Source organism: Eretmochelys imbricata, chromosome 12 (genome assembly GCF_965152235.1).
Source record: "Eretmochelys imbricata isolate rEreImb1 chromosome 12, rEreImb1.hap1, whole genome shotgun sequence".
Lineage (NCBI taxonomy): Eukaryota > Metazoa > Chordata > Testudines > Cheloniidae > Eretmochelys > Eretmochelys imbricata.
The window spans coordinates 37831111-37854172 of NC_135583.1; the positions used below are offsets into that span (position 1 = coordinate 37831111).

The following is a 23062-nucleotide window of genomic DNA, read 5'->3' on the forward strand; positions in this document are numbered from 1 at the left end:
ATAAATAGTGAGGTGGGTTCTGTGACAAGGACACCAGCATCTGAGCTGAGACCCCCCCCCCCATCTCACATAAGTCACCCAACCATCAGCAAGTAATGTTTTCTGTTTACTGTCAGCCTGAGCTGAATTTGAACTAATGAATGAGGGGGAAAAGGCTCTGGGTCCTGAAACTGGGCCATGCAGTCTCCTTTTGCCTCTCACACTTCAGTTTCCTTGGGACATATTTTCTGAGATGCTAAATATGCTTTTTAAACAACTGCATGAATATTACCATAGATACAGCTCCCCAGGCCTCTCTGATACTGAATTGCTGGCAAGTGATATCTGTACAACACGCTTTCTTGTATCATAATTCAGAAGATCTCTTAGAAGAAGATATGGCAGAGAGATCTGCCTAATTATTGTCGTTAGACTCCTTTAATTAGTATACTACAGACTCTACAGATAAGAGAGAAGGTGAACTCACCAGCAGGATTAATAATGAAATAAACTAACAATTTGCAAGGTACAATTCATTCCATCTGGTTTTGCAATGTGGACAGGCAGTTTGGGCCCTTCAGACCTAATTGCAAAGCCCCACTGAGTGCTATAGTGAGGTGTCCACGTTTTGGATTGCTGCCTTGGTCTGATATTGTCCTCATACCATGCAAATCTGGACATGCTTCAAATAGCACATGGAACAACAAAGAAACTGAGTTTTTGAAGCCTGCCACTCACAACCTCTGCAAAGGGCCAAGTACCTATATCTATCTGTCTTATCTATTTTAGGCAACCTGAAAAACAGCCAGAATTGTAGTACCTCGCACAGATATAGCCGTGCTAACCTGGCATGCACGGTTACAGTGTAGGCCTTCCCTGCACCCCACCATGGCCTGGGGTGGCACTACAGCACCCTGCCTCAGTTTCCCCTTGTCTCAGAGCCACTTAAGAATTCCACACAGTCCAAAAGCTATGTGACAAAATTCCCAAGCTGGGGGTTCTACTCTAATACACCCCCCCCAAAAAAAACCCTTTAAAATCTTCCCCCCCAACCCGCTTTCAGTCGGACCCAGTTCCTCCTACCTCAGGATCTGTTCTTCTCCATCAGCTCTCCTTTCCAAGAAACACGACAGTTCTCCCCTGGGCTGTACAAATCCCCGTAACACCCTTCCCCTAGAAGGGGAACTTTCACCCCATTCTCAGGCTGGGCCCAACCTCTCCTCCCTAACCAACTATCTCTTCCTGCTCTCGGATAACTGGGGAACAAGCCAGGCCTGCTCTCTCACTGCACCAGTTCCTAGCTGTCCCTTCTTTCCTACAGCTCTTTATGAGGGAACACCTGGCCCCCTTCTCAGCTTTATCTAAATAGCGAACAGGGCTGGCTGGCCCCAGGTCCTTAAAGGCGCAGGCCACCCTATTACATGCACTAAAAAACAACTGGCACTTAACTGGGGGCTATTTTTATTTATTTCTTCAACTCAATTTTTGTAACATAGGGAAGGAATATTTTTCTAAATGCATGATTCTTTTGACCTGACAGTGTCAGAATAACAACACTTAGCACTCGGGTGCCACTCTGCAGCCATACACTTCAAAGCACTTTATGAAGGTATCTATCTCCATTTTAGAGATCTGGAGACTGGCAGAGCTAGGCTAAGGACCTTTGAGGGCAAGTGCTAGGTCCACAAACCAATCAGTGTGTTTTATTCCTATCTGAGTGTTTCAGACACGATCCCTAGAAGGTGTGGAACATGCTGGCCTCAAACCAGGACAAGCACTTATATGCTTAAAGTTAAGCATGCGTATAAGTAGTCCCATGTGCTTAAAGTACAGCATGCACTTAAGTGCTCTACTCACTGGATCAAGGCCAAAGAGCTCAGCAACTTGCAAGCTTTTAGAGATGTTTGATGAGCCCGTTCCATAGAAGGAAAAATTTGATGGAAGAACGGTTCAGCCATTCAAAAAACCCCAGATCTCTTTTGTCCGTCTGATGGTGTAGACAGGAAGTGCCAGATTTTATAGTCAAATAAATGACACTGCATTTGGTGAACGAAATCCACAAGAATTGTGTATGCTGAGGGATAGAAAGGCTGGTTCTAAACTTTTGATTGGGTATAATAGATGAGCAATGCTAGTGTATCAATTTAATGTGCCAGACCTGGCATTTTGCTCTTATACTCTCTATGATACAGAACCTTCTGGGCGCTGTTTATTTATTTGAAACTCAGGCTCACTGGGATATCCTCCAGGGAGCAAGAACTTGTTTTTGCGAGTTTCCCAGGGGATGCCATTCATACCATCTTACTCCAGTACAAAAAACAAACAATAGAAAGCAGGCCACTCAACCTGAAGTAGCAGACAGCACACTGAACAGTCATCGCAGCATTGCATGTCACATGGCTATAGTTTCTTTCATGTGCCGAGTATGGTATCGGTTATTATAAATAAATCTGACACGTCTCTTCAGCGGGGGGAGGGGAGGGATATGCATTTTTTTTTGAATAGTTGAACCTCTTTTCCAAAATGTTCTCCGTCTCTTGTTTTCCAGTTGATAAAATGAGCCTAGAGTACACCTCTTTACACTCATTTACAGGAATTAAATCAATTGAATAACTTTTTAAACTGTGCCTCAGATTTTTGAAATTGTACAGGTGATATGGAGCTTGTCATTTACACATGTAGTTTCTATCGATGTGTGCACAGCCATGGGAATGCTTTTGGCTAGTTAGCTATTCAACTTCCCCTGCACCTTCCCTGTATGTTGTCTACTTATATGCTAAGCTCTTGGGGTAGGCACCTTAGGCCACAATTTTAAAGGTATGGGCATTTAGGTGCTTTCAAAAATCCCACAGGGCACCTAACTACATCTTTAGGTACCTAAATACCTTTGAAAATCTGGCCCCTTGTCTTCATATCTGCCTGTAAACTGCTTAGTGCATAGTGGGCATTATACCAATAATTAGTGCCCCATTTGGAACCTGGCCAGGGCTTTTAATTTCCCTTCACTTACTAAGTTGTGATGGGATCTTCTATAACTACATGTAGTCTAGACCTCAGGTTTTAAGTCTCACCTGAAAGGTAGTACAGCACCTCCTAGCACCAAGCTGGTGCACTGGTGCAAGACTGGTTCTGGGAGAAACACACCACCACTAAGTCACCATTACCACTTCCCATAGTTTGGAGTCTTTGGAGGTCAAAGGAGTACAATCTCTAGGTAGCAGGGCTGAAGGAGGGGCATTTGAGAAGGTTGCTTCTCCCATCCACTCAAGTGGAAGGAGGAATGTATGGTTTGGATAAGTGGGACGGAAGGGCAGGGATTGTTTCTGAAATGAGAGGCACGAGGACAGAAAGCAGGTGCCCTTTATTTCCCTGCTGTCACACTGCCCTGGGATAAGCTGTAAAAATACCTTTCCTAAAGCCAGATCTACCCTACAGATTTATATCAGTATAACAATGTCGCTCGTGAGTGTGAAAAATTCACACGCCTAAGTGACACAGTTATACTGACCTAACCCCGTAGTGCAGACAGCGCTATGTCCATGGGACAGCGTCTCCTGTCAACACAGCTACAGCCTCTCCGGAATGTGGATTAACTATGCCGATGAAAGAAGCTCTCCCATCGACACAAGAGCACCTTCACTTGAGCACTAAGTAAAACAAAACGAATAGAACATCATAATTCTTATTAAGTCTGTAACACTCCAGATCTTTCAAGCACTTTGGAAACGGGAAGATTGATTAGCTCCTAACACCTGTATGAATTGCTCAGGTATTCACAATATTATCCCTGCTTTTCAGATGGGAAAGTTGGGGCACAGAGAGATTGTTCACCCATGACTGGCACAAGGCAGCAGAATAATTATAATAATGCCTAACTCTTCATCAGGAGATCTCATCACTTTAAAAAGGAGGTCAGTATTGGTCCCTTTCCGGTGCCTCAGTTTCCCTAGCTGTAAAATGGGGGTAAGTGACTTGTCCAAGGTCACCCAGCTGGCCAGTGGCAGAACTGGGAATGGAACCCAGATCTCTAGTGTTGCAATCTAGTGCTCTGTTCAGTAGGTCACACTGCCTCCCCAAGGATTAGTGCTCTAGAGCCCAGGTTTACGCTCACTTCTGTAACCAGCTCTGTGCAAGGTGACCCCTGCACCCATGGGGATCTGCTGGCAGGATCATCACCTAGAGATCCATTCTGATCCCTGCTTTCAGAACCGTGCTCAATGGACGCGACACTTCGGGGGTCAGATTGGACCCCAGCTGTTCCCTTGGGTGGTTCAGTTCCAAAGCAGCCAACTCTGCCTTTCATACACTTGTTCCCAGCTCCTCACAAGGGGGTGCTGGGAGTGTTTGTAGCAGCGAACACATAAGATGCTGTGGCAGAGGAATGAGACAAAAACTATTCACCAGCCTTCAGCCCACCAGACATCTCTGCCCATTAGTGTCACAATGAGCCCCACCATGTTATCGCACTCGATACAGCTAGCACTTAACTTCCAGCTTCACCCAGGGTCAAACCCATCAGCTGGGCTGAACTTGCTGCTAGACCCCCACCAGCACCCAACTGATTTATTACTGCCATCAACAGCTATGTCAGGGGTAAATCCTCTGCCCCTGCCCAGCTCTGGGCCTGCATTCAGGAGTGTCCGGTGGTGCTGGAGGTAAAAGAATCCTCCCCCTTCACCAGCAGGCAGTATGAAGCCATTCTGTGGCCACTAGGGCCGTATGCAGAATACATCACCAGTATCTTCCCCATCAAGGATGTGGGGCTCACCCCCCCGGAAACACTTGTTGCTCTCCCTCTCTTGGCCATTTTGAATAATCGTGTAACTGGGGTCAACTGCCTCCCATGCAACCCCTCACAGCCTAGGGTCATGCTACAGGCTGTCTGCCTCAGTCTCCCCACTTGGACTGTTCAAATAAAATGTCCCTTCAGACCTTTTCTTGGTCAACAATACCCCTCTTTGAGGACTAGGGTTATTAATATAAAATGAACAGCAAATGAAACTCAACATCCCAAAACAAGTCCATCCCTAAGTCCACACAACACAAGATTTCTCTTCCTCCTCCCAGACCTTCCTGCCCAGGGTCTCTGCAATCCCTCTTTTGGCTGGACAGGGTCTTTCCCAGGCATCCTCGCCTGGTCTCAGGGTCTTCCTTACAGGAGCCTTTCCAAACTCTGCTATGGATTCCAGAGCTTCTCCTCCTACCGCACGGCAGCTTTTCATAGGAGGATCACCTGAGCCCTTTCAGGTCGGGTGCATTCTGTAATGAGGGTTGGCTAGCTCGAGCTCATAGGAGACAAGCCACTCTGTTACAAATCTTATATGACATCCATCACCCTACTATATAAGGTTCTCTGAAAAGTATGAAGTGGGTACAAAGCGATAGCTTTTCTCTTGCTTCCCCCACACACACCCCAATGAGCAGGGCCTGCAGTTTGGCATGTTATTTATTTAGTGTTTGCTGTTCTGACAGGTAGGCCAGCTCAGGGAAGAGGGTTTTGCATTTTGCTTGGAAGGTGATGGGCCAAGTGCATTGAAATCTTTCAAAATTTTGATGAAAGGTGGGGAAAATAGTGAATGGAATTTTTTATGACAATAGTTTTTGTCCTTTTTCCATCTAGCTCTAGTGCGGGAGTTGTGGCCTCACAAATATCTCTTCCAGGGGTGAGTTCCCGATTAGCAGGTCAGGTCAGGTGCCAGAAAAGAGCTGAATAATGAGGCCCAGCGATGTTACCTTTGCGACTTTCCATTTCTCAGGCATGTGGAACCTTTTATCCTAGAACTTCAACCAAAAATCACCTGTCAGACTCCACTCATTTCTTCCCTCTTAGCTGCCTGCAAAGAGACACTGTCCATTCAAATTTGGATTTGTGTGAAAAGATTTTACAAAACCTAAAGGCCAATAGAAATGTTTCTAGAGTTAAAAAAAAACCAAACCCAACAACTCTGGAACCAGTTGTGAAACAAATAAAACCTTCCCCTAAGGGTTTGGCAACCCAAACAACCAAAGACTATAAACAACAATGAAACTGACCTCATTGACTGTAACAGCCGAAGCTGAGAGAATAGAGCACAAGTGGAGGGAAGTCATTTGACTTTTTATGATTCTCCCCATTGCTGTTTTTGTTAATAATGTGGGAAGAGCGTTTGTTCACAGTGTGTGACTACTAAGGGTTTGCTCCCAGGTTTCACTAGATTAAAATTTTTTGCCTGACTCTGGAGCAGATCCCAAGGTGACAGTGCCTCTTTAACCTTTGGCAAAGGCTGTTATCTGGCCTTTGCCTTGGGAGCAGCTGATCTCTGTTATTTCCTGTATCTTTGATGCACACCGTCTAATTCTTTCCTTCCCAGAGCAGGAATTAGGATCTCTGCTGCGGGCAGTTCACCATCCTTCCCCTCCTTGATAAAAAGAAAAGCAAAAGAATCAGCCATTTTCTTCTCTCCCCCCTCCCTGTTGGCCCACAATCTTTTCTTTTTTTACTTCTGGTGAGTCAGTTTCCTCTCTTGCACTCCATCTGGTACGGATGCAGCTGAAGATTTTGCTATCGTCAGGAGGAATATTCTCAGCAATCCATCTTTCAGCATGTCAATTTTTTCCCCCCACCTCCAATTATCTTTCCAAATTATTTTGGTTCATGTATGTGTGTGCGCGCATGTGAGATCTCCTTGTTGGCTAGTTTGTGATTCTCAGAAGCCTGTCGCTTGTTGACACAGGAACAGAGATTGCACAAGCCAGGATTACTCAGATGTCAGAGGGAAAGAGTTAGAGGGGACTGCAGAAAAGGGATATAAGGTTATGATGGTCTAGTGGGAAAAAAATGACCCCTTCCTCCATTTTGATGCTGTTAGCCAGGGTGATGTTCACCCCAGTGCAGAGACCCCGCACCAACTTTCTGACACTCCAGTCATGTCAAGAAGCAGAGCACTGGGAGGGGCAGCAACCAAGAAGTGGAATGCAAAAGCTTTTACACACACACACACTCTCTCTCTCTCTCTCTCTCCTGGAAAACCAGCATGTGTGAAATTAGAATCAGGCCTGCTTAGTTATTCATTCTGGCCCTGCGTCTGCTCCCCCTGAAGTGAATGGCAAAAGTCCCATTGACTCCCATGGCTCTTTTCACAAGGGCGGTGGTTGGGATTCCAAGGCTTGGATTCCCAACTTTCACCTTCTTTCCTTGCATTTGTTCTTTCAGCAACTGCCATCAAGCATTAGCCCCAACCACATGGCCCTGGTGTCCATGTCCACGGCAGCCTGTGGGATGCTGCTGACCGCATAATGGATGCTGCATTTTCCTAAATGCACTCACACCATTACTCTCATGCCGTTCATGCTTCGGGTAGCACTTTGCGTTGATTGATTACGCAGAAAGTGCTACACAGCAAATGGCTGTTGCTCTAGTTGTATTATCAAAGTAAGTACTGGACTTTTGACAAAAAATATAGCAAGAAAGCATTTCCTTTCAGCATTCTAGCCCACAGGGCTGGCTCATGGTTGCTCCATTGCTCTTTTGCATTGGATATGCCAGTGCAAAGAGACCACAAAGCAGCCACCTGCAAATGAATAATTCCTGGCACAAGAGCATGTCTGTGGGAACCACAGTGCTGGAAGAGCAACCCCTGCACCCTTCTAGCAGGAGACCCCCGTGCAAGGGAGGGCAGCTGGAGCATTCTTACTCTCCGGTTATTCTGTGCCATTGGCATGTCCGATAACCTGCTAGCAGTGTTGGTTCGGAACTGTTTCCCTTACTGCCCTGGGTTGTAATCATGTCAGTTCTCATGAAATATGAGCGGGATTAGGCTAGGTCAATGAAAGACCATCACAAATAACCTGGGAGCTGCAGGAAGAGTTGCCAGTAATTCAGTGGGTGGTGGTTTATCCTTTATCAATATTGAGCCATTATCTCAGCATGGCAATAGGGGGCCCTACAGGGCCCTGAAATAATCCCATGGCACATTTTGCAATAGTGGGGTAAAGGGATCATCCCAGGTGTCCTGCCTTTATTCCAGTCTTGGGTAACGACAGCACGTTCAGCATACCTAAAATTCCCCGTGCAGTTTCATTTGGATATAGGATCCTCAGTCCTGCTGACTTCAAGATATCAAAAATGAGGAGCTGGACCTCCCAAAATCATAAGGGTTTTTTTTTTAAAGACCATGTTGTGTTTTTTGGTCCCTGCCCATCCCCAGCGCAAGAGACAAGTGTATGAAACAATCCGTGTTTCCCACTCTCCCACATTTATTGAATAAGGTGATTCTGGCCCCAGCGGATGGAGCTCTCACCCTCATGTCTGCCAGTCCCCTGCCCAACTATTAATTCTGCTCCTCCTTTGCCCCCACATCCATCAGTTCAACCCCCCCCCCACCAGTTCAGCTCCCCCAATCCCCACCCCATTAATTCTGCCCCCATCAGTTCAGCCCCCTACCTCCCCTCTGCTCCTCCTGGGGCTCTCCACCCCCCTTTCCAGGCTGGGGGGGCAGCAGGGTCCCCCCACCCCCTCCAGGCTCAGGGGGGCAGCTCCAAGGGCTCTTCATCTCCCTCTGCCCCTTCCCAGGCCAGGTGCTGCAGGGAGGGAGAGGGGAGGAGCAGAGGGACTGTCCTGACCCCCTTGCCCACAGGAGGGCAGAGGGGAGGAGGGGGCAGACCCATGCTAAGCTGTTGGGCTCTTTACTTCCCCCTCCCCTCCTGGTGGCTATGGGGAGGGAGAGGGAGAGAGAGCTCTGCCTACAGCAGCTCCAGTTGGCCTTTCTGCCCCAGAAGGCAGGCACGTTGGGTGGGCAGCATGGACCCAAATTCTCTAGAGGGCCGGAGCATCTTGCATTATTGAGAGACTGGGTCCAGCCCCGGCCCAAATCCCACTGGCTTCTTCTCCACTTCCTGCCCTAATCTGTTGGGCAGCATTGTTGTGCGCTGTCAGATGGAGGGCATGTTCCACCCTAGAGGGGACTGCATGGCAGCAGGAATGATCTGGCATCTTATACATAGGGTGTAGAAGCCCTGACTCACTGATGACGCTCTCGCTCAGTGCTGGGCGTGGCATAGCAGTTTTTTCCTCTGTTCGTGCCCAGATGTTGGAATGTTTAGCTGTTCTAAAAGGCTTAGAATCTGAACAAAGAAATGAATGTTCATTTAGAGGGGCAGCTCAGCTCCCCCAAAACACACTCCAGGCCTCAGTTGATTTCTTTGCTCTTTTTCATTAGTGCCATTACGCGTTCCCACCCACCAGGCTGATTGAGATGCTGGCAGCTGTGCTTTCTAGCCAATCCCCAGTAGCAAAATCCAGCATGTCTGTGTCCGACGGGAAAGGAAACAACCATGGAACAATATACATTTAAGCTACCCTCCGGGGGAAGGGTGATACGGCTTGTGTTTTACTCTCTGTTGCACCAGGAATGGCGTGACAGAAGGAAACCGCTGGGTGGGAAACCTGGCCTTGTGTCTTTCCATTCTCTTCGGCAGTGTTTTCCAAACTATGGCCGCCGCTTGTTCAGGGAAAGCCCCTGGTGGGCCAGGCCAGTTTGTTTACCTGCCGCGTCCACAGGTTCGGCCGATCGCGGCTCCCACTGGCCGCGGTTCGCTGATCCAGGCCAATGGGGGCTGCAGGAAGGGCAGCCAGCACGTCCCTCGGCCCGCACCGCTTCCCGCAGCCCCCATTGGCCGGGCACAGCAAACCGCGGCCAGTGGGAGCTGTAATCAGCTGAACCTGCGGACGCGGCAGGTAAACAAACCGGCCCGGCCCACCAGGGGCTTTCCCTGCACAAGCAGCGGCCCTAGTTTGGGACACACTGGTCTCGGGGTTTGGTTAAAAAAGCCGAACCAAACCTGCTAAGGAGCAGAGAACAATTGTTCCTGGCCACATGCAGTTCTGGAAATGGGTTTTAAGGCCACACATTGGCTAGGCCATCTCTGGCAAAAGAGGCTGCAGTCTCACTGTGTCCTTCACGTTGATAAAGAAATACACAGACAATTGCTTCTGCTATAACTTGGGGCAACCAATTTGCTCCCTGAGGGCCCTCAGAGATTTGCTCTGTCTCTCCCTGATAGTTTTTCATTCTGCTCTTCTGTGCAGCCTCTGGTTTTCAGGAAAGACCTGGATTTTTTTTATTATTATCTGGCTTAATCCAATTTTTCAGCTGGGGATTGACTGAGATACAGAGAGGTCAAGTGACTTGTGTGGGGTTGGAAACTGAGTCAAGTGACTCAGATGGGAGGGGGAGAGTTCAGAACTTGAGCAGAGAAGCCTACAGCTTGTGTAGCCGTGCTAGGCAGTGCCTTATTCCTCCGTCCCCCCTCTCTGCACTGACAGTGTGTATCCCCTCCTCTGCACCTGCTCCTGCAGTTGAGAATGTAGGAAGGAAGCAAAGATGGGTCTAGACCGGCACCCGGGAGCAGGCAGCCTGGAATGCGGAGAAATTAGGATCTCATTTTGCTCTCAATCCTGCTTCTAGGAGGAAGCAGGGACCAGAGGCTATGTGGCTGGGTTATGGTCCTTAGGGTTGAAAGAAGGGAGTTTGAGGCTTGGGGAAGAGGGCTTGGGGAGAGTTGAATCCTTTTTCCTTAGGGTGTTCCCTGATCATGTTCCCCAAAGTTTTCTCTCACAGGGACAACCCCAGGGAGGAATTCACTGGCAAGACAGCTATGCAGGAGAGAGAGCGACTGCATGGTACCTGTTCAGCTGTAACTATGAACAGAATTGCCATTAGGCTTCTTGGATATACCACTGATACTGAAGTAAGGAGCATTCCTTGATAGCAAGGATGTTCCGGAGGCAGTGTGGTCCTGTGGATGCGGCCAAGGGCTAGCAGTAAGAGGTAGGGTCTTTTCCTGACTCTGCTACTGACCCCGAGAGGCCAATCTCTGTTGTGCTAAGGCCCCTTTACATAATACTGGTGCCATAAAGGCACCTGTAAAGGGCAGACAGGCCCCAAGAATACCCCCTGCATGAGGGACCTTTCCCATCAGTGGTGAACAGCCAAAATGGCCCTGTGCCAGCCCCTGTGGTAAGGGTCACGTCAGGACTGAGGAGGAGACATGGCCAGAGGGCACTGGCTGTTCTCTGCATCTCAGGGCCCACGCGAAGCCTTGGTAAGAAGAGTGTGAGAGAGATGAACTGGGGCCTGAGGCTCCTAATCTCCTGCTCAGAGCACTGGCCTTCTTTTCTTCAGCTGTTTCCTGGGGTATGTCTACATTGCAATAAAAAGCCTGCGGCAGTGTGTCTCAGAGCCCAACTGAGGGGGTTCAGATCTAGACCCCCGTGAGTGGGGGGAAAGGTCTACACTGCAGTTTTATAGCCCTGCAGCCCGGGTCCTGGAAGCCCGAGTCAGCTGACTTGTCACAGGTCTTTTATGGCAGTGTCGACATACCCATGGTGTATGGCCTGACATGCAGCCTCTCTCTCTGTTCATTGAACCCCCCCCAGCCCCAAATGCCAACATGAGTCCCTGACCTTTCCACTTTCTCCCTCCCACCTCTCCCTGCACCCATAATCCGGACTCCCCTCCCTCCTGTCCTATACTAATCCAATAAACCCTCAGTAAATCCTCTGTCTGCCGCTGGCTCTTTCCCTGTTCCTTCTTGGAGTAAGTCTGGGTGGGATCCTCTCTCTCGGACTCCAGTGCAGCTGGTGAGGGGCTGCTGCTTGCATTGCTTCAGTTTTGCTCCTGGCTCAGGCATGCCTCTGCAACAACTAATGTTTGAGCCCCTGGAGCAGCCCATGTGCCCCAGTGGAGGCCTTCTGAAAATGCCATTTGGATGCACATCCCCCCACATCACACTGCCTTGGTGCCCTGACAACTTGGGTGTAACCAGATACTAGCTTTGAAAAGCCCTTGCAGGCTCATCTCCAGTTGAAACCTCTAACTGGAGGCACAAATGGCTGGAGCAGCTCGTCAGTGTTGGAAAAAAATTAGCATTAACCTTGTATTCAGTTTTTGGCTGTGTGTGTGTTCTCTCTGCGTGCTGCGCTGGCTCTGGCCAGAGAGCCCGTACAGCAGGTTCCGATCGAACTCTCCCGAAAACCACAGACTCGGTTTGTACAGTGAAGACACTCGGACAGGTTTATTGACCATGAAGCATGGTCCTAGCTCCCCGGCTCAATATCTACAGTTACACTAGCACATGTATGCTTGTGACAATGGATGTGGTTCAGTGAATGACGGGACTTTCCATTCCCCGCCTTGGGTGGACAAAGACACCTGTGACCACTCTTTTACATACTGATACAAACAAGTTATATATTGCCTCTCTGACATGGTTAGTTACCACCCTTTATCTTGTATAAGTAGGTTTGATCAAAACATCTCTAGCCAGCACCCTGTCATCCTGACCTTACCTTTCAGAAGGGTCAGTGTGTCCCTGAACCATCTTGGGAGAGTGTGTTTATATCATAATCTTGTATCGGGGTGCTCTGCAATGGGTTTACGTGAGTGTCCTGTGCCTAGCACTTCTTAGGAGGGTTTGCATTTTTGCAATACAAGCCCTGTTCTTGCCAAGTTCTGTGAGCTTGCAAGTAGGTCTGCGTTGTAACAGGGCCTGACTTTTGCTCATAGCTTGACTCTCGCTAACTTTCCTTTATATCAGCAGAGCCTGACTACTTCCGTTCAGGCCTTTGGCCTCATACCAGGCCCCTTATACCAGGCCTCATGTCTCAGGCTCTTTCTTTCTACAACAAACCTATTTGTGCCTTAGTCCAGGGATCAAATGCTTTGAAATCCTTAGATAGAAGGTACCAATTATTATTATTACATATTATTTAGCTTATTGTAGAAAACAGATAGCACTGGCTCTAGGGGGAGGACTAGAGAGAACCGACCAGACTTTCCCATCTTGAAATTCTATGCGGCAAATAGCCTAGTAAGGTCTTTTAGAAAGGATGAGCAATGTGAAATTACAAGGACTGTTGATCCTCACACGTCAGGGTAATAATACCACCTAGCCCTTCTCTCACACTTTTCAACAGTCGCTCTCAAAGCGCTTTAAAAAGCACATCAGAATCATTAGCCCCATTGTACAGATGGGGAAACTGAGGCACAGAGCAGGGTAGTGACCCAACAGCCCAGCAACAGAGCTGGGACTAGAATCCAGATCTCCTAAGTCCCAGTTGTTTCGGATAAATCAGCCTGTGGAAGCTCAGAGCACAAACCTGTTACCTTTGGCTCAGGAAAGCAGAAGCAGAAAGTGTATCCAACTTCTCTGGCGACTTTGAGACATATCACAGGATGCACTATTGTCATCCCTCTTCCTCAGTGTCCTTACGGGCTCTTAAGGAAAGTAAGATCCTGATCCAGCTTTAAGTCAAGTCCTTGGGACGACTCAGGTGTTTAAAGTTACACACATGCTTAAGTGCTCTGCTGGCTTGGGGCTTTAGCAAGAGATATGGTACAGCTGCAATGCTTTTAGTGTGCTGATGACATTCAGTCTAATATCTCTGTCTCGCCCAGCTCACAGAGTGCTTCTGAGAATCGAGATAAAAGGGAGGTGATGATGATGTGCTGGGAGGAAGCAAGCAGAGAATTTGGCGGAGGTTTATGTCCCTCGCTTGTAACTGACGTTCACAGTCTGGGGGGCTGGTTACATTCCCAGTGGCTCCCAGATGAACGAATAGCCTCAGTATTAGCCAGGGTGGCTGTTTCCCGTTTGTATCTGGTTACAGCACTGTGTCCTTTTCTTTCATATGTGGGAATCTCATTGCTGAAATCCACTCATTGCCTCTGGATTGGACAACTGCAATGTGCTCTAGTTGGGGCTACCCCGAAATCCACTCACAGGCTAATGCTAGTGCAGAACACATTAGCTCATTTGTTAAATGCCATCGCTCAGCCCAATCACACCGCACCAGTGCTCTGTGATCGTCGCTGGCTGCCGTTTAAGGTATTGGTTTTGACCTATCAAGCCCTAAATTGCCTGGGACCGTCCGACCTGAGACACCTCTCTCCCTGTGCCACATTGCCTCAATTGTGACCAGCACGGAGGTGCTCATGTTGGAGCCCCGCTTTGGTTTATGGGCTTGTCTACATGGGGACATGCAGGAAAATTAATCTGAATTAACTACAAGTGTGAATTTGAAGGGGCTTAATTAAACTGCATTCAATCCCTGTGTGGATGCTGCTATTTAGAATTAAAGCGGACTTAATTTGGAAGTGAATTAAGATAAAGTGAATTAAGGCCACTTTAATTCTGAATGAAGGTTGTTCACACTGTGGTTAATGTGGTTAACTAATTCACTTCAAATTCACACCTTCACTTAATTCAGATTAATATTCCTGGATGTTCCCATGTAGACAAGCCCTGTAAGGGAGGGGACTGCTGGCAGGTTGTTTCTTATGTGGGCCCCTCCATTTTGAAATTCACTTCCTCTCAGTCCCAAGTAGCCCCGGATCTGCGGCCTTTCGAAATGTGTTTGAAGAGAACTGAGGTGCTTGTGAGAGCGTGGGGGCATTCCTTTGGGAGACTCAGGTGTGGGGACGTGACTGGCTGTTATTTTGTGATCTCCTGTTTTGTTTTTTGTTATTCATTTGGATTGTATTTTTGATTAGCTGGCAAGGCCTAAGCAGGTCAGGTGTCTAACTCCCATTGATGCCAATGGGAGTTAGACACTTAACACACTGAGGTGCTTTGAAAATCCCTGTAGGTGCCTAGCAGCATCCTTAGGTGCCTGAATCCCTTGGACAGTCTGGCCCCTAGAGCCCAGGTCAAGAGTTTTTCACAATCTGAATGTGCCACAAATTAATAATACCGTCAAGAAGACCAAAATGATAGGGTTTCGGTTTGAACTGTTTGAGGCAGGCTGGGCTTTCTGTTTTTCTCATCTAAAACACACCAAGTAGGCAATGCAAATAAGAGACCTGGCTTCCCCCACTCCATTTTTCAACTCGGGCGGACAAATACAGTAGGACAGGACTATTAAAAAAACAATTGATGTAACCGATGGCAAACAATATTCGGACTGTAAGGCTTGGCCAAAAGATGAGCAAGAGAAGGTGATAACCATAACTGCACAGAAGTGTCTGACCAGCATAGATTTCAAGGAGGGAGCAGGATTATGTACTGAATTTCCAATAACAGGGAATAAAGGGAAATTTAGATTGCATTTTAGGAAATATGTCCTAGTGGTGTGAGCTGGGGGAAGTTCTATGGCCTGTGATATACAGAAGGTCAGATTAGATTCTCCTAATTAGCTCTTCTGACCTTAACAGCTATGACCTATCAGGCTGTACAAGAGTCTTGCAAAGGAAGCAGTAGAAGCCCTATTGCTCAGGACACTTAGCACTGGAAAACACTGCAGGGAACAACCTTCCACCAGACACAGGGATGGGCTAGGAAAAACCTAACAGGTCACTAATTTCTGCATGATTATTAGCAAGGGCAAAGAAAGTGTCATGCTGTATGCGGAGAGGATAGAAAGACTTTATCAGACTAAGTCCGAGGTCATAATCTGGGCTTTACCGGGGCCATTTTTATCAAGGTTTAGTTTCATTTTGGTTCAGAGAGGGGTCACTGTTCCAGCAAGTCTATTTTCTGAAGCCCTTGCGGCGTCGGAGTCAGTATGGTACAAAGGAAGGGCCCAGTTTTGGAAGGTGCTGAGTGTACCCAGGGTGGTGCTAGGCAGAGCCCGTTGGTGTTAGAGGGAGTGCAGGGAGCAGAGCACTTTGCAGGAGGCTGTCAGCACATTGATGGATCAGGCCTGAGAGAAGGGATTTGCCCAGGGAGGTTGTGGAATCTCCATCATTGGAGATTTTTAAGAGCAGGTTAGACAAACACCTGTCAGGGATGGTCTAGATAATACTTAGTCCTGCCATGAGTGCAGGGGACTGGACTAGAGACCTCTTGAGGTCCCTTCAAGTCATAATTCAAATTTCTATGAAATACGGTAGATGGCTTCTTAGCAAAAACTTAACTCCTGCCCAATGCACATTATCACTTCATGGCTGGCAAAGCAAGGAGTGTTTACTAGTGTTCATAAATACCTCATTGTGCACTCAGTCAACTTGGAAACTCTGGGCCCTCTGGGCCCAGAAAGGATTAAGCCACTATTAAGACTAAGATCTGCAGTTAAAATGCCTGGGATAAAATTACAAAGGACGTTGATCCCGGTGGTTCAGGATACGAATGAACATCAGCTCAGGGCGGGAAGACAGTCCTACCCCCCCATCCCCACACTGAGTACTGCACACTTACAAATGTAATAAGGATGTTATACCTTCCCATGGACTGTTACTTATAGCCCTCAAAACTGCACATACCTTTGCACCCACAATTACTGCAAGCGCCCATGTATACATGTAGACTCCTAAATATCTGTAAAGTAACCCAGGTAAATGCCCATGCAAACGTAGGAGTGCAGGTGGGTGCATGTTTCTGAATGTAATATCCAGAGAGGTCTCTAGGCATGTGGCCTTTATTTCTCTATTGCTGCTTCCTTCCACTGCTCTTTGGATGGAAGGCGCTATGTATAGAAATAAATCTTTTGTAATGTACCAGCCAGCTTTGATCACTGTCGGAGGCCAGTGACCAAAATAGATGGGATTTCAGTCTGCTCTAGGATAAGAGTTCCTGGGCTCTGTCTCCCTGCTCTCTTTCCTTTCAGGTTAGGGCGTGGGTGTGATAGGCAATTCCTGGAAGGATAGGCCCATGTGATGTGGTGCCTTGGCTGTTTCCTATTATTTCCGAGCCGACTCCCAAGGGAGCTGAAATGCATTCCTGAAAACTTGCTAATATATTTCTTCCTCCTTCCCCCACCAGCACACTGGCTGCCCCCAGAAATGAGATAGGCCTGGACTAAGAACACCTCCAGGCTTGGGAGGGGGGGTTGGATCTGGATCTGCCCTTTGCTGGGTTCCCATCCTCCCAGGAATGAATCACTCAGAGATTGCTATGCTCCTGTATACAACCCGCCAGGCAGGGCTCTGTGCAGTGCGTAAATCAAGCTCTCTCTGGTTTTTTCCTCCGGCATCTCTGTTCACAGGGACGTACCAGGGCCAGTGGGCTGGTGGCATGCGCCAAGGCTATGGCGTCCGGCAGAGCGTCCCCTATGGCATGGCTGCTGTTATCAGGTCGCCCCTGAGGACATCCATTAACTCGCTGCGCAGTGAGCACACCAACGGCACGGCGCTGCACCCTGACTCCTCGCCCGCCGTGGCCGGCAGCCCCGCTGTCTCCAGGGGCGGCTTCGTCCTCATGGCCCACAGCGATGCCGAGATCCTCAAAAGCAAGAAGAAGGGGCTCTTCCGGCGGTCCCTGCTGAGCGGGCTCAAGCTGCGCAAGTCTGAGTCCAAGAGCTCCCTCGCCAGCCAGCGCAGCAAGCAAAGCTCCTTCCGGAGCGAGGCGGGCATGAGCACCGTCAGCTCCACCGCCAGCGACATCAACTCCACCATCAGCTTGGGTGAGGGGGAGGCCGAGCTGTCCGTCATCGAGGATGACATCGACGCCACCACCACCGAGATCTACGTGGGTGAGTGGAAGAACGACAAGCGCTCAGGCTTCGGGGTCAGCCAGCGCTCGGATGGCCTGAAGTACGAGGGAGAGTGGGCCAACAACAAGCGCCACGGCTACGGCTGCATGACCTTCCCGGACGGCACCAAGGAGGAGGGGAAGTACAAACAGAACGTCCTGGTGAGCGGCAAGCGGAAGAACCTCATCCCGCTGAGGGCCAGCAAGATCCGTGAGAAGGTGGATCGGGCCACCGAGGCGGCAGAGAGGGCAGCCACCATCGCCAAGCAGAAAGCGGAGATTGCGGCTTCCAGGTAAGGCAGCCCCGTTGTTATGTCTGGTCATTACAGAGAGGAGGGGAGGTCAGGGGAGATGTCGGCTGGCAGAGTAGCCAAGAGCCCATCACGTTGCTGTGACTCTGATCTCTATGGTATTCTGTGTGACCTGTGGTGTCCCTCATGATGGAGGAGAGACAAGGTTTGGCCTTAATGAAAAGAACGGGGATTCTTTATTGGGGCTGATGGACACAGACAGAGCCTGTGGTTCTCTCTGGCTCTCCAGCTCTCACGGGCTGATAGTCACAACCTGAGCTGCTCAGTGTCACCCAGGGCTCCTTGTATCCTGGGCTGGACTTTGCAATAATGGAATTGACTGTTTGACTGCGCTACCTTATTCTAAGCAACAAATGAGGGCTCCCCCACGCATCTGAACCAGCACGTTTGCCGCGTGATCTCCATTCCCCAGCACAGTGCTTTGTAACTGGGAGCCTTTAATTTGCATAAAAAGGGCTCAGTTCTTCAATCCAAATGCAGGCAACGCTCGTCTGGATGTCAGGGGTTAGGTGCTGCAGGGTTAGGCCACAAAGCTCAATGTGCCTGATTTTCAGTCCCTGGCTTCCCACTGCAATTTTGCACCACCACACTGATGTGTGCAGTTTGCTGCATGCATTGGTGACAGTTTCTAGCAGCCTGTACAAAACTGTCAGTGCCAAAGTGGACAGGTTGGGATGTGACTGCAAATCTGGGCCAGTATTATTAAGGTGAAGAAGTAATAGTTTTATTGGCCACATGCAACCAGCTTGGAAACCTAACATATGTTCCCAGATATCCTGTCCCTGCATAAACTGGGTCTCATATAAAACCAGGGATGGATTCTTCAAGGGCTGTCTCAACATTACTTGTTCCAAAGTCCTGGTCAGGTGTAGGGAGAGGAACTTTCAGGGCACTAAAGCTATGAAGGTGAACAAATGTGATAAGCTGGTTGCATTAAATCAGCCTAGAATTCGGCTCTGCATAGATCTCACCAGCCCTCTGTTTGCTAAGGATGGCAATCGTTTGTGTTGAACTCACGGGATAGACGATTCTCATCTGAAGCCAACTCTGCCCTGAGGTGAAAGGTCAAAGTCACAGCAGCTCAGCCACACCAGAGGCACGTTCAAAGGATGTTCTCAGGTCCAGAAAACTGGTGCTGGGTGTCGAATTAAGTGAAGAAAGCAAAACAAAATCTCAATTAATATGCGAACCCCAGGCAGCATGTGCTACTGTTGTCCCATGTGACGCTGGTGGCACCATCTTCCCCTGTGGCAGCCAGGACAGTGGCAGAACCCCAGGTTCATTTGGTGGCGACCTCACGCCAATACCCAATGAGCAATATCTATAGCAATACCTACACAGGGGGTCAAAGCTCATGACCCTATTTTGCAGCATTGCATCGCCTGCTGCAGGACAAAGGCTGAGAAGCTGCAGCCCTGTTTGTCAAGGAACTGGGCATCAGCTGTGATTCACGGTTTCCTGGCTCAGCACCCTCTTAGCCGGTGACTCTTTCAGCCTGGTATGCAGAGATTTAGCTGTGCAACTACCATTAAAGCTTAGCAGGAGCCAAGCAGCTCGGTCTCCAGGTACTGCATGTGAACTATGCCCCTCACTGTCAATATTGTGGCATGGCCTTGGTGTTTAATTTCCTCTCCCTATTTCTTTACCGGTGGCATCACTTGTATGGGACACAGTGACAACACAGCTGTCACTTAGGAGGTGCTGTGTGTCATTAACCCCTCTGCATCCTGTTTTGAAGCCCTGCATTAATGGGGACCATATCTCTAATGCCAGACAGAAGGGTTCTCTAGAGGTTACTCCCCTAGTATTTTCTTGCTGGTCTATAGCTCAGAGAAACCTCGTGGGTCCGAGCCGATGCTTATAAATAATAAACAAGATTTCAAAGGGAAGAAGAGACAGATCCCTAATTACAGCTGCAGCTTCGGGAAGGGCTTGCCCTTTGCTAGGCTCTTTTATTCTTCTCTGCTTAGAGAGCAGGGGCTCCGTGTACCCAGTGGTGAGCTGGAGCCGGTTCTCTAGAACTGGTTGTTAAATTTAGAAGCCCTTTTAGAACTGGTTGTTCTGGGGCTGGAGCACCCACAGGGAAAATTTGATGGGTGCAGAGCACCCACCAGCAGCTCCCTGCCCCGCCCGGCCCCAGCTCACCTCCACTCCGCCTCCACCTCCTCCCCTGAATGCGCTGCCCCGCTCTGCTTCTCAGCTCCTCTCCACTTCCCGCGAATCAGCTGTTTGCATGGGAAGCCGGCGGGGGGGGAGGGAGTGAGAAGCAGGCAGCGGCTTCGCGCTCAGGCCCAGGGAGGTGGAGGTGAGCTGGGACAGGCGGGGTGTGAGGGGGCCACCCACGCTGCTGCAGGTAACCCGGGAAGTGCGCAGGGGAACTGCTCCCCTCCCCAGCTCACCTCCGCCTCCCTGGGCCTGAGCGCAAAGCTGCCATTTGCTTCTCCGCCCTCCCTGGCTTCCCGTGCGAACAGCTGATTCACAGGAAGCTGGGGGGGTGGAGAAGAAGAGCGGGGCGGAGCGTTCAGGCGCGGAGGCAGAGCGGAGGTGAGCTGGGGCCGGGCGCGGGGCGGGGCAGGGCGGGGAGCTGCCGGTGGGTGCTCTGCAGCCACCAAATTTTCCCCACACAGAGTCGGCACCTAAGGCGCCACTTTTGATGTGATCAGTGGGGGGAGCGGTCGCTCCCCATGCTCCTCCCCAGCTATGCTCTCCTGCCCCTAGGAGCCAGAGGGACCTGCCGGATGCTTCCTGGGAGCTGCCCCAGCTAAGCACCACCGGGACTCCCCACCTCGCCCCCCGGCAGGTCCTTCTGGCTCTTCGGGACGGGGTGGGCACCCACTACGGTGGCCCACAAGACCCTCCTGCCCAGTTCTGGGGGCAGTCAGGGGAGGGGGGTGGATGGGGCAGGAGTCCCCGGGGGGCGGGGGTGGGCCACGATCCCCTCGTGGGAACCGGTTGTTAAGATTTTGGCAGCTCATCACTGCGTGTACCCAAGGAATTCCTGCATGTCCCAGGAAACCAGGCACTCAGCCTAGAGATGTCTTCCTGAAGCTCTTCTTATTAACCACAGAGCAGCGCAAGGGACCTGAGGGAAAGACCCAGTTTTAGTTTTTAATTACACTTGGAAATTTTTCTTTCTTTGGGCCTGTGTTTGTTCTATCTAATCTATCTATCCATCCATCCTTTTCCACTCTTTCTCTCTGGGCCTTTGTGTGTGTGTGTCTCTCTCTCTCTCTTGGACTTTGTTTTCCTGTTCTCTCTCTCTTTCCCAGTGCTGACTTGCTCTTGGGTACATATTGGCAGATGCTTGCTAGGCTGTGTGATTAAATGCAGAGCCCCTGGAAGACCAGCACGCTATGCCACTCACTGATGGTCACAATGCTTTCCGTGATTCAGCGGCAGGGACATTTCCATCAAAGCTAGGGCAGGTGGGCTGCGCAAAGGGAAGGCCTCACTGTGACCCACTTTCCCTCCTACCCACTCTCATCCTATTTCCCTCTGCATGGCTCACCTGGGTGGCATAGTGCTGGCCTCTCAGGTATGGGAGCTGCGTGTGCCTTATCTCACACTTCTCGTAGCGCTGCTATGCTCTGTGCCTGTTCTGTGCCGCCCACGAGACTTTTAGCAAGATCCAGAGAATTCCTGTCAGTCAAGGGAAAACCCATTCATCAGGGTGAGGCGGAAATGCAGCGTCGCCCACCTGAGAAGCTGCTGGAATGCAGGGACGATGGCCTTGCAGTCACTTGGCTGAGGAAATCTCATCTGGGCCTATGTGCCTCCCCCATGTTCCCCTAAAGCCCCCACCTGGAAAATATCCATCCCAGGGCTAGAATAAGAAATACACGTGTTGCCAAAAAACAAACCAAACAAAAAACACTTCAGCTTTATATGAAAAAAGTGATCCTATTTTCAGATCTCTGTAAAAGCCTTGGGAATGCTGGGGTTGGGGGAAAAAAAGAGTCCTCTCTCTCCCTCTTTCCTTCTCTTTCTTTAAATATTTAGAGCCAAATTCTATTATTATTATTGTAAACTGCTTGTATTACAGTAGCACATAGAGGCCCCAGCTGAAATCTGGGCTCCATTGCGCAAGGTGCTGTCCATACACACAGGAAGAGTCGGTTCCCGTGACCAAAGGGTTTACCGTCTAAATAGACAACACAGTCAAAGGGCAGGGGAATGGAAGAATCATTATACCCATTTTACAACTGGGGAACTGAAAAACAGAGAGGAAGTGACAAGGTCACACAGGAAGTCTGCGGTAGAAGTCACAATCGAACGCAGAGCTGCTCAGTACCAGTCCCGTGCCTTCTGCAAAAAAACATCCTTCTGCCCATGTCCTCTGTGCAACCCTAGAGAATTCACTGGGGAGGCTGTGACCCTTCAAATTCAGTGGATACACTTTCCTCACAAGTTAGAATAGTTTGACAGTGGGTTGGATTTCAGGTCTTGGCTACTCCACCATGACCTGCATTTTTTCATTAAGGCATTAATGCTTGTGTATATCAAAGAGGGGTGAATTTTAGAGCTCTTGGCAGTGAGCATAGGGGTGGTAGAGCTGGCTGGAGATGAGCAGTTGCTGTGGGGGTATTGTGCAAGCATGCCCACCCAGCTCTGCTAATGTCCCACAATCCAGACTTATGTCGCACCTGTGCTCTTCCAGCTCCAACACACAGCTGTGCTAATGAACCCTAGTTCTGACCTACAGCCCCCTGGCTATTCCAGATGTGGGATCCCCATAAAGATCCTCCAATGTCCCTCATTCCTGACCCACTCCACCCCCTTGCTGTTCCAGTCCTGAGCTCTCCTGTGCCCCTCAGTCCCGATCTGCCACTCCCCATACTATTCTAGTCTTTTGGGCTCCCTCCATTTTCTCTGCTGATATTTCTGCATCCTGACCTGCCACCCCTTCTGATATTCTAGTGCCAGCTTTCCTTTCAATGGACACTGCAAATTTAAATAAAGTAATAATGGCATTGATTCCCAGCCCATTCAGCAGCCCAGTGACCAGGCAAAAGCATGGGGGAGTGTTATCCAACACCTCCCATTACCCAGGCTCCTCACTGTTTGAAAAGCCTTGCTAAGTAGGCACTGTTCCAACCCTATGTTTGTCCCACGAGAAGTTCCATTTATTCCTTTCCTTGTGCCAGTGTCCCCTCTCCCATTCCATTCTTAATAGAAATCTTTAGACTTATGGAAGCTTGGTTGTGGAGCGGTGGTGGGGAGTAGGGAGGGACATGTGCTAATGATGTGTTCAGAACAATGTGATCCAGAGACAGATTAAACTATTCTCTCTCTGTAGCCAGCTAGCTAGATTTATACAAATGCGCATG

At 49.4% G+C, this 23062-nt stretch overlaps 1 protein-coding gene across 1 annotated transcript in view; it reads left to right on the forward strand.

Annotated features, from left to right (window-relative positions):
- The window catches only part of JPH3 (junctophilin 3), a 114099-nt gene that overhangs the window by 14477 nt on the left and 76560 nt on the right, over positions 1 to 23062 (forward strand). The window contains exon 2 of the mRNA XM_077831285.1: positions 16940 to 17717. Within this exon, the coding sequence (XP_077687411.1) occupies positions 16940 to 17717 (778 nt within the window). The remainder of the gene's footprint in view (positions 1 to 16939; positions 17718 to 23062) is intronic.